Raw genomic sequence first — 14,352 nt, forward strand, 5'->3', positions numbered from 1 at the left:
CCTTTGTAGGGTTCTGCCCACTCTGTTGAGTGGGATCCTTCCCTCTTCTATGCAACCTCTTTCACATGTTGGATTCCTTTTCCCATGGTTGGAGAAGGCCAAAAGGGGGAAGAGGGACTGACTTTGGTCCCTAAAGCCTCCAGAAAGGCCCTCCCCATCTCCACTTTTTCTTACAAACCTAGCCCTGCCATGTATAAGGTGTGTATTGCCACCTAAATACTTGAGTCATTCCTCCAGAGAAGGGACAAGGAGAACCCTCCATCTTTTGGCACCATCTCATCTCTTCCTTTTGCTATTCCTTTTATCCACCTGCCCTTGGTTTTGTCCTGTCCTACACTTCAAATTTCTATTTTGTGTTGAACTTGCTTTTTTTCATATTGAAAAGATGACATTGCCCCAAGAGCCAAAAATAAATGAGAATTGAAAAGAAGTTGTGAGGTGTGTGCTCATTTAGGGAAAGCTTGCCAGTGGACACATGAAGCTCAAGTTCAGTTATACATATACTCTGCTTTCCATAAGCTGATGAGAATATCCTTATACTTAATTGACTTTCATTTCTTAGCCCTAGTACCCAAACCACCCCACTACCCTTACTACCAGTCTCAGTAACTGGGATAGGCATAGGCTCAGATGCAGGATCTATGGACAGAAATGGAAACTGAGATGATTGTTAGTGTGTAACTGGTTCCCAGACCAGCAGGCATCAACATCCTTTTGGAACTTCTAGAAATGCAGATCCTCAGGCCTACTGGGATGTACTAAACCAGAAACCAGTTGACTACAGCAATCTGTTTTAACTGTAGTCTGGGAGAATCTCATGAATGAAGAGTTGGAAGCTACTACTGCACCACTTCCAAAGTATAGCACATCCAGGGTTCATTTGGGTTATGGCTCTGTGTCCTGTTTTCTGTTACCCTTTGGCGTTTTCTCAGTTAACACAAGGGAAAGATTAACTAGTGAGGGATGCCACGTCATGGTCTAAAGTGACTTACACCTAAAACCTACCCCATGCTTCTAAGTACACAAAATAAGTCTCAAAGCTACCTTAGAAATTTAACATAATTTTCCTTGGCCCTATTTTCAGTAATTCTGGGGACTAGTGCAGTTCTCTCCATTCCTCTCATTTCAGCATGCTTTCTGCCTGTAGCCAACTTTTGCAGGAAAAAAAAAGTTGTGCAACTTTAACAGTGTATAAGTAACTTCTCCCATTCTAAAAAGTACTTAATTTTTTTTTGTATCTTTTTTGTTTTTGAGAGAGACAGCACGAGTTGGGGGGGGGCAGAGAGAGAGATGGAGCCACAGAATCCAAAGCCAGCGCCAGGCTCTGAGCTGTCAGCATGTGGGGCTCAAATGCAGGAATCGTGAGATCATGACCTGAGCCAAAGTGAGTCACTTAACCAACCGAGCCACTCAGGCGCCCCTTAAAATTTTTAATGTTTATTTTTGAGAGAGAGAGAGCGCGCAAGCATGAGTGGGGGAGGGGCAGAGAGAGAAGGAGACACAGAATCTGAAACAGGCTCCAGGCTCTGAGATATCAGCACTGAGCTCAATTCGGGGGTTGAACTCTGGAATGGCAAGATCATCACCTGAACTGAAGTTGGATGCTTAACTGACTGAGCCACCCAGGTGCCCCAAAAGTCTACTGAATGAAGGGAATAAGCTACATACTAGCATTCATTTTGAATGAATTCTGCTTTATTAATTGTTCATCAGTATTTGTAATTTGTAATTTTTTTTTATTTTTGAGAGAGTGTGAGCAGGGGAGGGGCAGAGAGACAGGGAGACACAGAATCCATAGCAGTCTCCAGGCTCCAAGCTGTCAACACAGAACCCAATGCAGGGCTTGAATCCACAAACTGCAAGATCATGACCTGAGCTGAAGTCGAATGCTTAACTGACTGAGCCACCCAGACACTCTAGTGTTAGTGCTTCTTAACAGCAATTGATTTGACAAAGTTGCGAACCTCCAGGCCATCCCTCAAGTTTGGGTCAGGAAAATTCTAGACAATAGGCTCACACAGTGTAATTAGGAAGTTAAATAAGCTGGGTGAGTAGGATAATCAGAAGACTGGCATGGGAACCCTGGGGGACTGATACTCTTGGCAGTGTAGGGTTGGCAAGGGGAGCAACCATTCCCTTTCAAGGCAAGGCACAGGCAATTTGGCAAGGAGATGAGGGGTGGGACCCCAATGTCAAAGTACATGCTCAGGGAAGCCAGTTGTACATGCAGTATGGGAACCATTCTGGCAACTTGAGCCATGAGGCTAGGCATCAGCGAAGGTTGACGGCTCAAGCTGTTCGCAAAGGCTTGTGGTTAACCTGGCAAAAAGACAATGGTGATGACACTTGGGAACCAGGTACCCTATTCTCCCAGCTCCCCATTTGGATGAAGGCTGAAGGGAGGACATGCATTTCCAGGAGTCTTCTAAGAAGTTTTTTTTCTGCCACCCTACCCTACCCTCTTGTCAAGTGGTCATTAGGACCCATGTACAGCAACATATCACTGAAGAGGAGTGGAGAGGGCCAGAGCCCTTTCACAGACCCTCCTCAGCTCCTAATCTCTCAGTGCTTTCAATGAAGGCCTCAAGAAGGCTCCAAGGAAACTAACTTGAAGGGCACTTCTATATATTTTTAATTTTTATTTTTTGAGAGAGAGAGAGAGAGAGCGAGCGAGCAGGGGAGGGCCAGAGAGAGAGGGAGAGAGAATCCCATGCAGGTTTTGCACTGTCAGCACAGAGCCTAATGCAGGGCTCGAACTCAAAACTGAGATCATGACCTGAGCTGAAATAAGAGTTAGACACTTAACCAACTGAACCACCCAGGCACCCCTATATATATATATATAATTTTTTTTAATGTTTATTCATTTTTGAGCAACAGAACAGGAACGGGGGAGGGGCAGAAGAGAGAGGGAGACAGAGGATCTGAAGCTGGCTCTGAGCTGACAGCAGCGAGCCTGATGTGGGGCTTGAACTTACAAATCATGAGATCATGACCTGAGCTGAAGCTGGATGCTCAATCAACTGGCCATCCAGGTACCCCATATTATATATATATATATATATATATATATATATATATATAAAATCCCCTCAGCAATTCAACATAGTAAATAGTATTATTAACATGATTTTAAGGTGAGGAAAGAGGTACAGGGAAGTAGAGAACTTGTCTAAGATCACAGCTAGCAGGCACTGAAGCCAGGATTCACACCAGGAAAGTCTGGTTCCAGGGCCTGCTTTCTGACCTCTACCATAATCTATAGGTGAATAAACAGACACCAAGAAAAGCAGTAATATGCCTTGGAATTAATTGTCAACAGGCTGCAACTAGTTTCTTGTGCTAGTGGGGCCACAAGGCTCTAGAGGATGGTCAGCCTGGGTTTGAAGCCTAGCTTCACCAGCCGTATGATAGGGGCTAAGTTCCTTAACACATTGGAAGTTGTTTCTTTACTTTGTAAAATACTACTTACCCAAAGGATATTTTGATTTTAAAAAACAAACCATATGTGTAGAAGCTTAGCAGTGTGTCTGGCACATAGAAAACAAAAATGTCAATGGTCCCTAAGCCTCCTTAGTGCTGGTCCCACTACTAGGCCCGCTGCATCACATGCCCCAGGAACCCAGAAATTCTGTTCCACAGCTCCCACCCTACAGACCCTCACCTGGGAGATGCTGATGCCTGTGAGTCTTTCCACGCTCTCTGGCAAGTGGCTCAGTATGTCCAGTACTTCCCCCGTCACTTTGGCCGCCCCCATGGCCCCGCCTCCACTGGACACCAGTGTGATCTTTTTGGCAGAGGTCAAGGGACCACTGATCTCCTCTGCTACCTGGTAGGTGAGAGATGCCCACTCAGCACCTGTGGTCTGACCACATTCCTTCCTAAAACGCCTTACCCTGGGCTTCAAGATCCTTGATCTGCTTCACTTTGTAAAGATCATCCTTCCTCACTTTGGTTGCTGGCTTATAATTCCCACCCCTAATTTATGGTCCCCTAGCCTGGTTCTCCCCAAGCTCTTGCCCCTCATTTCCGCCCACCCTACATTCCCTGGTTCTGTTCTTCTCCTGGTGCCCACACAACCTCCAGACCTGGGGCAGCTTCTCCAGCAGCATGTCCAGCTGAGCAGCCTCCTGGTACAGCTGGAATGCTTCCGCTTTCTTGGCCATCTGCTCAGCCTCGGCCCGGGCTCGAGCCCCTATGGCAAAGGCCTCAGCCTCCCCACGCATCTGAGAAGGGTACAGGAAAGTTGTGGTACTGATGGCTGTAGTTAAGGATAAGGAACCCCAGCTGATACAGCAACCCCTACTCCCTCCACAAGCCAGCAAGAGCCCCCTCTTAACTCACCCTCACAGATTCAGCTTCTGCCTCAGCCTGCATAATCAGTTGAGACCTGGGCACAGAAGGGGAGGGAGGGGCTGAGGAGGGGCAAAAGGCAGACCCCATTGGAGAGACAGAGGCTCCTGTAACCCGAGTTCCATAGAACTCAGTTCTTCATCTGGGGGCACCCACATGGTAAAGGATCCAGGATGGGGTCTGGGAAGGGGCATTTACTTCTCTGCCTCAGCTAGGCGCTCCAGCTTGTAGCGCTCAGCCTCGGCTGGCTTCCGAACTCGGGCCTCCAGCTCCTTCTCTCGGCGGGCGATCTCCTGTTCCTGCACTGCCACCTGCTGGGCCCGCTCCACCACCTGCACCTGTACCCGCTGCTCCTCGATCTGCTGCTTAGTCTTGGCCACCTGGGTAGGAGTGATGCTCAACATCAGGGCTGAAGGGCAAGTTCCCAGGAACCGCAGAGAGAAGCCAGAGCTCCAGAGAGAGATATAAACAGAGTAGGTACATGAAGTTAGTCCTTGGCGGGTTCAGCCAGCCCAGCAAAGTCCATTTCCCATATGGATCCCAGTCATAGCTTGGGGGATGGCCTGATCCTTCTCAGAGGCAATATCAAAGGTAGGGCATTTTCTAGGCAGCCTCAGCATCAAGAGATGCGTAGGGCTGGGATCCAGTCCCTGTTCTCCCTTGGCCATGCTAAGTTTCCCTCTGTTGAGCTCCCCTATTAGTCTATTTCTCCACAGTGTCCATTGCTAGCGTACGAGCACTGGAGGGCTCTGGTGCACAGTGGCCGTCTTCCACCTTTAGGCTCACTCAAACCCATGTGCTTCTCTCCATCTGTACTCCTTTAAACTTCCTGCAAGTCACCCTCAATTCTAGCCTGACCTGCCAACAGCTGCCTACTGGCTTGGGGCGGGGGCAGGGGCGGGTGTATGTACGTATCTTTTTCACTTTTATTTTTTGCATATGGTACAAATTCAAAAGAAAAAAAAATGAATAATGATAAGCAAGGCTTCCATCCACTTATTTCCTCAAACCACCTTGTTCCTTTCCCCAGAAGCAACCATTGTGACCAGCTTCTTGTGTATTCTTCTCCCAGGGACAAAGCATCTACAAGAATGTGTACATATAGAATTCCTCTTATTTAGGCATATTTCTTTTTCTAATTCCTTATAGAGTACAGAGATCAGAAGGCTCTTGCCAAGATTTTGGTGAGAGGTACCAGAGAAAAACATGTGTCTTTATTATCTCACTGCTCTGGCTCAGCCATGTACCAACATCCCTGTGGGTCTTATCAATACCAGAGATGGTGCCCAGCCTCTAATGCAGCCATCTGTTCACTCGAGAACAGTGCTTCTGAGTATGGCACCCTCCAGTGTCTTTGACCCTAAAATTCCAAACAGGTTCCAAACTGGACTAGTTGCTCTCTACCCCAGAGTGCAGGATCTCTCTGTGTTGGAGTCCCTCCTGCCCGCTTTAAGCCCACCTTTTTTTTTTTTTTTTTTTAAATGTTGTTTATTTTTGAGACAATGCGAGAAACAGAGTGAGAGCAGGGGAGGGGCAGAGAGGGAGACACAGAATCTGAAGCAGGCTCCAGGCTCTGAGCTGTCAGCCCAGAGCCTAATGCAGGGCTTGAACCCACAAACCATGAGATCATGACCTGAGCAGAAGTTTGACGCTCAACCCACTGAGCCACTCAGGCACCCCTCCTGTTTAAGCCCACCTTTTGATGAAATAACCCCCAGCAGCTTCCTCAGAAAGAGTATGTGGACAGTAAATTTTTGAGATCTTGCTTTTCTGAGGCTTTTTTCCCCTACCTTTCTATTTGAATGACAATTAGGTTGAGTACAAGTTATTATGTTAAAATTCATTTTCCCAAAATAAATAAACAAAGTTTTAAAAAGGTTGGGGGGGGGGACACCTGGGTGGATCAGTCAGTTAAGCGTCCGACTTTTGATTTCAGCTCAGGTCGTGATCTCACAGTTCATGGGTTTGAGCCCCACGTTGTGTCAGCTCAGCCTACTTGGGAATCTCTCTCTCTCCCTGTCTCTCCCTCACTTGTTCTCTCTCTCTCAAAATAAGTAAGTAAACTTTAGAATTCATTTTCCATCAGCACTTTGAAAGCATTTCTCCATGGTCTTCTAGTTTCTTGAGAAATCTGAAGTCATTTTGATGCCTGACCCTTTGAGATCTGTTCTTTTTCTGTGGAAGCTTTTAGGTCCTTTCTTTGTTCTCCATGTTCTGAAATTTCACAGTGTAGTTGTTTTTCATTCATTGTATTACATACTTGGTAGAGGGTTTCAACCTAGAAAGTCATACCTTTCAGAATAACCATTTAAAAATGTTTTCCAGGGGCGCCTGGGTGGCTCAGTCGGTTAAGCGGCCGACTTCGGCTCAGGTTGTGATCTCGCGGTCCGTGAGTTCGAGCCCCGCGTCGGGCTCTGTGCTGATGGCTCAGAGCCTGGAGCCTGTTTCCGATTCTGTGTCTCCCTCTATCTGACCCTCCCCCGTTCATGCTCTGTCTCTCTCTGTCTCAAAAATAAATGAAGGTTAAAAAAAAATTTTTTTTAAATAAATAAATAAATGTTTTCCATTGGCAATTTTCCTCCCAGTTACTTTGTTCTGTTGATTTATTAGATTAATAAATCTACAGATTAGGATTAATGAATTTATTAAAATTAGAATAATTTATTAGAATTAGGTTAATAAATCCCTTGATTAGAATTTCTTTCAATGTGATTTCCGCCCTCATTTCTGCCATCTTATTAATTTCTAGGAGCTCTTTTAATTATTTTTTTTTTAATTTTTTTTTCAACGTTTTTATTTATTTTTGGGACAGAGAGAGACAGAGCATGAATGGGGGAGGGGCAGAGAGAGAGGGAGACACAGAATCGGAAACAGGCTCCAGGCTCCGAGCCATCAGCCCAGAGCCCGACGCGGGGCTCGAACTCACGAACCGCGAGATCGTGACCTGGCTGAAGTCGGACGCTTAACCGACTGCGCCACCCAGGCGCCCCAACTTATTTTTAATTATTATTATTTTTTATTTTTGAGAGAGTGAGAGAGAGCACACACGCACACACCAGTGGGGGAGGGGCAAAGAGAGAGGGAGACACAGAATCCGAAGCAGGGTCCAGGTTTGGAGCTGTCAGCACAAAGCCCAACACAGGGCTCAAACACACAAACCGTGAGATCTTGACCTGAACTGAAGTTGGACATGCAACCAACTGAACTACCCAGGCACCCCTAGGAGCTCTTTTATTTATATGTTTATATCATTTTTGAGAGAACATAAGTGGGGAAGGGGCAGAGAGAGGGGGAGACCGAGAATCCCCAGCAGGCTCCACACGTCAGTGCAGAGCCTGATGCGGCGCTCAATCTCAGGAACCGTGAGATCATGACCTAATCAAGATCAGACGTTTAACTGACTGAGCCACCCAGGCACCCCTAAGAGCTCTTTTTTTGTTTTCTGTTCTGTCCTGATTTTCTGGATGTGAATTTTCCTCTTATCTCACTGGGGGTATTAAAATTTTTTTTTTAACTTTCTTCTCCCTGCATAGTATATATATCCTTCAAATCACTTTGCTGTTTGTGGTTTTGGTCTCAGTCTTCCATGTTGCAGTATTCCCTCATATATCAGGTAATTCTTGGCTGTCTGCTCACAGTAAAGGAGGTTTAAAACAGTGAAAGGAAACTGTGGGCATGTGGATAAAGCTTGTTGACTTTGAGCTTCACTCTAGGGTGATTGGGCAGGTCACCTGCTGAGGAACCTCTGATTCAGAATCTTTAAGCCTTTCCCTTTGGATTGGTCATGTTCCCCAGCATGGTCTTCTGATGTCTTCTTTGGAAGATGGAGGGTCTGGGGGGCAAATGGGGTAAGGGAGTTAGGGGAGGCTGTCAGCATTTAGTATTCAATGGTCAGTCACATCGTGCCTGTCATTGATAAAGTACCAGGCCCTCACCTGTTTCTAGCTGGCTCATATCATATCCTCTAGTTTTCTCTTGTCAGATAATAAACTTCCCAATGTCTACTAGGGCAGAGAAGGGCCTATGACCAAAGACATAGGGAGCCAGAGAGGAGCTGAGAAGTGACTTTTTATCACATTTACCTCATTTCTCCTCATTTCAACAGTCTCCTCACAACTCCAGAGGCACCTGTTGCTGCTATCTCCTGAGCCTCAGCTGATTACATTGTTTCTCCCTGCAGCTCTGGCTCAGCTGTCTCAGACTGGCTTAGTCAATTATGATGGCTTTCTGGCTTCCAAAATGATATTATGCTTTCTGTTCCTTCTGATTCTATTCTCTGCATCTGTTTTCGTCTTCCCTTTCTTTTCAAAAATCACTCTATGTGGCTTTAGTGAGGTTTTAGAGGGAGTGCAATTAACTATATTTATTCAATCCATCATCTTTGAGAAAGCTTCCAACTTAAATTCCTGCTTCCTCTCTTGTCTTCTGACAATCAATTCTCCACATAGCAGCCAGACTGATCCTTGTGAAAATGTAAATTAGACCATGGCACCACGCTGCTTAGAGTTCTCCAATAGTATGGGACACCTAAGTGCCTCAGTCAGATGAGCGTCTGACTCTTGGTTTTGACGCAGGTCATGATCTCATGTTTCGTGGGGTCAAGCCCTGCACTGGGCTCCGCACTGGTAGTGTGGGCATTCTTGGGATTCTCTCTCCCCCTCTCTCTCATCTTCCCCTGCTCTTGTGTGTACACTCTTTCTCAAAAAAAAAAAAAAAAAAAAGTTCTCCAATAGCATTCTACTGGGTTTTGAATTCTAAGTCTCCATCACGACCACCTGAACCCTATGTGACCTGGCCATGCCTACCTTGCCATCTCACTGCATACCAGCCACACCAGATCAGAACCCTCCTTTCTGTTCCTGGGATATACCAAGCTTTCCTACCTCAGGGCCTTTGCACATGATGGTCCTCTGCCTAGCCACATATGGCTATTTATATTTAAATTAATATTAAATACAATTAAAAATTCTGTTCCTACATTTCACTAGCCAATTTTGAAGCACTGAACATCACAGCACAGAGACGCCTGGGTGGCTCAGTGGTCAAGCATCCGACTTCAGCTCAGGTCATGATCTCGCAGTTCATGAGTTCAAGTCCCACATTGGGCTCTGTGCTGACAGCTCAGAGCCTGGAGCCTGCTTCAGATTCTATGTATCCCTCTCTCTCTGCCCCTCCCCCACTTGCATTGTGTGTGTGTGTGTCTCTCTCTCTCAAAAATAAATAAACTTGAAAACGAATAAAAACAATTAAAAAATGTGTAAAAAAAAAATCACAGCACAGATTTACAGCACTTCCATCATCATAGAAAGTTCTATTTGAACAGCATTGGCCTAGAATGTTCTTGGTCCACAACTCTTTACATTGCTGGCTCCTTCTCATCTTCAGGTTTATCTCATAAATCACGGCCTCACTGAAGCTTTCTTGGATCACCCCTAACCTAATATAGTACCTCTCCACTGTTTTTCCGCTCACTCTGTGTATTTCTTTTTTTTTTTTTTAATTTTTTTTTTCAACGTTTATTTATTTTTGGGACAGAGAGAGACAGAGCATGAACGGGGGAGGGGCAGAGAGAGAGGGAGACACAGAATCGGAAACAGGCTCCAGGCTCTGAGCCATCAGCCCAGAGCCTGACGCGGGGCTCGAACTCACGGACCGTGAGATCGTGACCTGGTTGAAGTCGGACGCTTAACCGACTGCGCCACCCAGGCGACCCTCTGTGTATTTCTATCATAGCACTTAAACAAGAACCCATAAAAATTATGTACTTGCTTATTAGCTGTTTCCTGTGTTATAATGTAAGCTCCACAAGGGCAGGAATCTTTTCTGCCTTATATCCTTACCTCCAAAACAATGTCTGGCACATAGTAGGCACTTAATACATATTTATTGAATGAATCCTTATTTCATGAGCACCTAGCACAAAGCCTGGCACAAAATAAAGAACTCATAAAAGCTGGAACAGAGCCAAAATCAGCTCAATCCTTTGATCTTCAGACAAATAAAGCCATTTTTAGAAGGTTAAGGACCACTCAAGCAAATGGCTTCCACAATGTTAATGCTTTTCAAACTCCAGTGTGTACATGAATCTCCTGGGGATTTTGTTAAAAATGCAGGCTTTGGGGGCACCTGGCTAGCCCAGTTGGTAAAGCATGTGACTCTTGACCTCAGGGTCGCACATTCACGTCCCACACTGGGTCTGCAGCCTACTTAAAAAAAAAAAAAAAATGCAGATTCTGATTCAGTCAGTAGGACTGGAGCCTGAGATTTTGTATCTAACAAGTTCCACAGTGATGCTGATGCTGATGCTGCTGGTAGGCAGACCATGCTGAGGAGCAAAGCACTATGCTACACTCAATTACCTGTCAAACCACCAGGAATTTAACATCATAAACTAAAGAGGTTTTGCACTTCATTAGGCTTTCAGCCTGTACCAATTCTTGGCAAAACCAAATTTCATAATATTGCCATCCTTTGGGTAAAGGTCTCAAAATACAGTTGATTTTCATTATTTGTGGTAGATCTGTTATATAGAGTAGCCATGAATACTGAATTAGCAAATACTTATTTTGCTATTAGGTTCCTGTGAGCCCTTGGTCACAACATTTTCATCAACAGATTAGTATATGTCCTTGTTTTACATGTGTTTCTGTTGAAAGATACCTTATGTAATATACATTGTTAATTCATTAACAACGAACTCAGAGCCAAAAGCACTATAACTCCTGTCTGAAAGAAGCTTATCTAACACATGTATTTTCTCTATAGGCATATCACAGCCTCCTTGCACTTAGAAATACTTAGCACTTTAGCAGTATGCTTCGGGGCCATTTTAAACAGCAAAATCACCAACAAAAAGTACAAAAATGCAAAAAACGTGGCAGTAAATATACTGTGAAAACGACAGTTTACCTTATGAGAGCTGAAACAGGAAGGCAGAATATCTTGTTCAACCTCCGCTGCACTGTTAGGCAACTCAAAGTTTTCACTGCTCTGTGCATTGTGTGCAAATGACCACAAAGGTGCCACAAATACTGTTTCTGGGATTACCAATAAATTTTTGAGTAGGCAAATTCTCAAATACAGAATCTGCAAACAAAGAGGACTGATCATGCCTCCTTGCAATATCAAGGGCTGCCCATATCTCACTTTGCAGGATTCAAAGCTCACATCCATGTTTTTCTTCCTCATGCCCTTCTTGGATCACTAGGGCTGCTGTGAGCCCATGGAAAATCAGAAAAAGGTGCCCCTTCCCCTGGGTGGATGCGGAACCACTGACCTGTGGCAGAATGCACAGTATGGTGAGCAGAGCATGGGCTGGATCCTAGCTCTGCTTCACCCCATTCACCCAGGTGCCCTTTCACAGGGAACAGTCTGCCCAAACATATGACCAGTCCTATTGACCATATCCCTTCTTGGCCTTTACTTTTCAACTGAAATGGTTAGGTTTTTCAAATCTTCCTCATATGGAGGAGTTGGGTCAGAAATGGACAGCCAGAGTAAAGGGATCAGAGTTAGAATCTGAGAAAGTGTGGTAGCCTGAGATGGAGGGCCTGAGAGGAACTGCCCAGTGTGGTAGCTCTGACCTGAAGCTGATAGGCCAAGTCAGCCTGTGCTCGGCGGGTGTTGACCTCGATGTCATATGCAGCCTTCTTTAGCTCATAGTCTCTCTGTGCTTTGGCCATCTCGATCTCACTCAGGTACTGAGCAGATACCTTTTCCTGCTTGGCTTTGGCCTCCTGTCCACACAGAGATCAGGAAGGAAGTCAGAGTAGGGAGAGGAAGGCCCCGCAGGGAGAGCCTGCTCCTCACCAGGCTCCCCTGCACGTGGCCTCATCTATGTCCTCTGCCAACCCAGCTCTACCAGACCTCACTCAGATGTGCCTCTTCCATCCCCTCTCCCGCTGCATGCCCAACAAATCCATAGTGACCAACTGACCCCCCAAGTGGGATCTATCTCACCCGGATCCCAGCATCTCTTTTGGCTTCTGCTTCCCCAATCCGAGCATCTTTTTGGACTTGAGCGGTTCGAGCCTTCCCTAAAGAGTGCAAATAATCCTGTGGGAGAGAAGCAGAAATCAGAATCCTCAGGAAGGTTTAAGAGATGGGAGCAGGGAACTGGAGAAGATCAGCCACCTAGGTATACCTGATCATCATGAATGTCCTTCAGGGTATAGCTAACCACACTGATGCCCATGTTGACCAGGTCTGAGGAGGCCACTTTGAAAACTTGCTCTGAGAATTTCTGCCTGTCCTTATAGATTTCCTAGGGTAACAGAATGGTAAAAAGGAGGAATTTAAGTTCTCAGTCCTCTGGCTACTGTCTCCCACAGACTAGCTTGGCCCAGAGGCCCAACTCACTCTGGTATGCCTTCCAGATCTTTCCCTGCCCTCAAGCCCACCTCCACAGTCATGTGGGCCATGATAGCCCTCTGGTGGCCCTCCAGAGTCTCCAGTGCAATGTGGGCAATCTCAGCCTCTGTCTTCCCCAGGAACATCTGGCAGGCAGCTGCCAACATCTCCTTGTTCTGCCCCTGGATTTTCACCTGTAGCCAGAATAGGGATAGAGTGAGTGTGGTGAAGGTCTCATGAAGCCAGGTAGGAAGCAGGAAAAGAATGGAAGAGTCAAGTGCCTCGGGAGTCCCTGGAGAAGGTGAGACTTCGCAGAGAAATTTCTCTGCAGCCAGAGGTTGGGAAGGCCATGGTCAGAAGATTCTTAATGTCTGGGGACACAGAAGGTGATGAAGGAATGGACATCAGGGGAAAGGCTCTGAAAGCCTCACCTGGGCAATGCCAGTGACTGAGATGGGGACCCCATGGCGAGTGTAAACCTTTTCACTCTTGACATTGAGGGTCAGTGTGTTGAGAGAGATCCTATGGGAAAAAGGAGTGGACAGTGAGAAAAAAAAAAAGGAAAGAGAGAAAACTAGGGTTCCCCTTCCCTGGTTCTCCTTCTACTTACCTCTGGATTTGCTGGATGCAGGGCAGGACAAAAACACGCCCTCCAGCTACCATGACTGGGGGGCTTCGGCAGAAACCTGCAAGGTGAGGGGGCAGTAAGTTGTAGTGGTGAGGGGTAGGGCTAGAATATGGAAGACTGAAAAACTGGGGTTGGGGGGATAATCCCCACGAGGAAATCTGGGAGCTGGAGGGGAGACTGTCTGGGCCTCGGAAGGGTAGCGACTGGTAATCACAAATGGGTGGCTTGCAGCCATGGGGGGTGGGGTGGACAGAAGGCTTGGCGCTGGGGAGCTGGTAGGGAGAAGAGTAAAGGGCAGAGGCAGGACCGCAAGAGTCTGGGGGGCACTGGCTGAGAAGAGAACATTACTTACCGGAGACCACCATGGCCTCATTTGGGCCACAGGTGAAAAACATGGCTCAGGTTAGAGCTGGAGGAAAGGGAGAGAAAAACTTTGCGGGCGAGGTCCACAGAAATGAATACTCTCTCTTTCCAAGGCCCAGTCCCTTCCACACCCGTGGGTCCGTTAAGACATTTCCCTCTGCAGTCCCACAGATCCCCAGCGGCTCCCTCCCACGCCGGCTTACGGCCACTCCCTGCCCCTGCCCCGTCCCGCCTTCAGTGAGGACAGTTTCTCGCTTATCTGATAATGCTCTCCCGCGCCTAGCGGACCCCAGACCTTGAGCCACCCTCCCCGCTCCTCCGCAGCCCGACTACATGTCCCCTCCCCACCCACCTCCCCGCACGCTGGCTGCGGCCGGGCTGGGGTCTCGGCAACGGCTGGGGCGCGCAGCCGATCTGGAGACTGAGCAGCGGTTCCGACGCACCGCCTTCCGGAAAGCTGGGCCTGCGCCCGCGCGGCTCACCCGGCCGCACCCTGTTGCTGCGGCAAACGCGACCCCGCCCCACGCGGCGAGCCAGCCCCCCTCACCCCTGCGCCCTCGGCCCGCCCCTTTCCCGGCAGGCCACGCTCTGGTTCGCAGCCAGCCAGCCAGCAGCCTGGCCTACCGAGGCTGCTGGGCTAGCGGCCGCCCCCGCCGTCG

The 14,352-nt window shown here is 47.2% G+C and overlaps 1 protein-coding gene across 3 annotated transcripts; it reads right to left on the bottom strand.

Annotated features, from left to right (window-relative positions):
• Positions 1–1,673: 1,673 nt before the first annotated feature.
• Positions 1,674–14,338, bottom strand: FLOT1 (flotillin 1). Of its 3 annotated transcripts, none has more exons than XM_086706479.1 (13): positions 14,318–14,338; positions 13,683–13,739; positions 13,313–13,388; positions 13,134–13,224; positions 12,753–12,896; positions 12,497–12,616; positions 12,313–12,408; positions 11,937–12,089; positions 4,552–4,733; positions 4,345–4,390; positions 4,089–4,226; positions 3,665–3,829; positions 1,674–2,319 (listed from the first exon to the last, which is right to left on the bottom strand). In XM_086706479.1, exons 2-13 carry the CDS (start codon positions 13,723–13,725, stop codon positions 2,290–2,292), a joined length of 1,284 nt encoding a protein of 427 aa, XP_086562605.1. In that variant the 5' UTR covers positions 13,726–13,739; positions 14,318–14,338; the 3' UTR covers positions 1,674–2,289. The 3 variants fall into 3 exon arrangements, with proteins under 3 accessions (XP_086562605.1, XP_025772906.1, XP_086562606.1); XM_025917121.2 differs by lacking the exon at positions 14,318–14,338 and adding an exon at positions 14,046–14,220; XM_086706480.1 differs by lacking the exons at positions 13,134–13,224; positions 14,318–14,338 and having other exon boundaries at positions 13,683–13,741.
• Between the last annotated feature and the right edge of the window lie 14 nt (positions 14,339–14,352).

This window comes from Puma concolor, chromosome B2 (assembly GCF_028749965.1).
Source record: "Puma concolor isolate L17-30 chromosome B2, mPumCon1.1.hap2, whole genome shotgun sequence".
Taxonomy (NCBI): domain Eukaryota; kingdom Metazoa; phylum Chordata; class Mammalia; order Carnivora; family Felidae; genus Puma; species Puma concolor.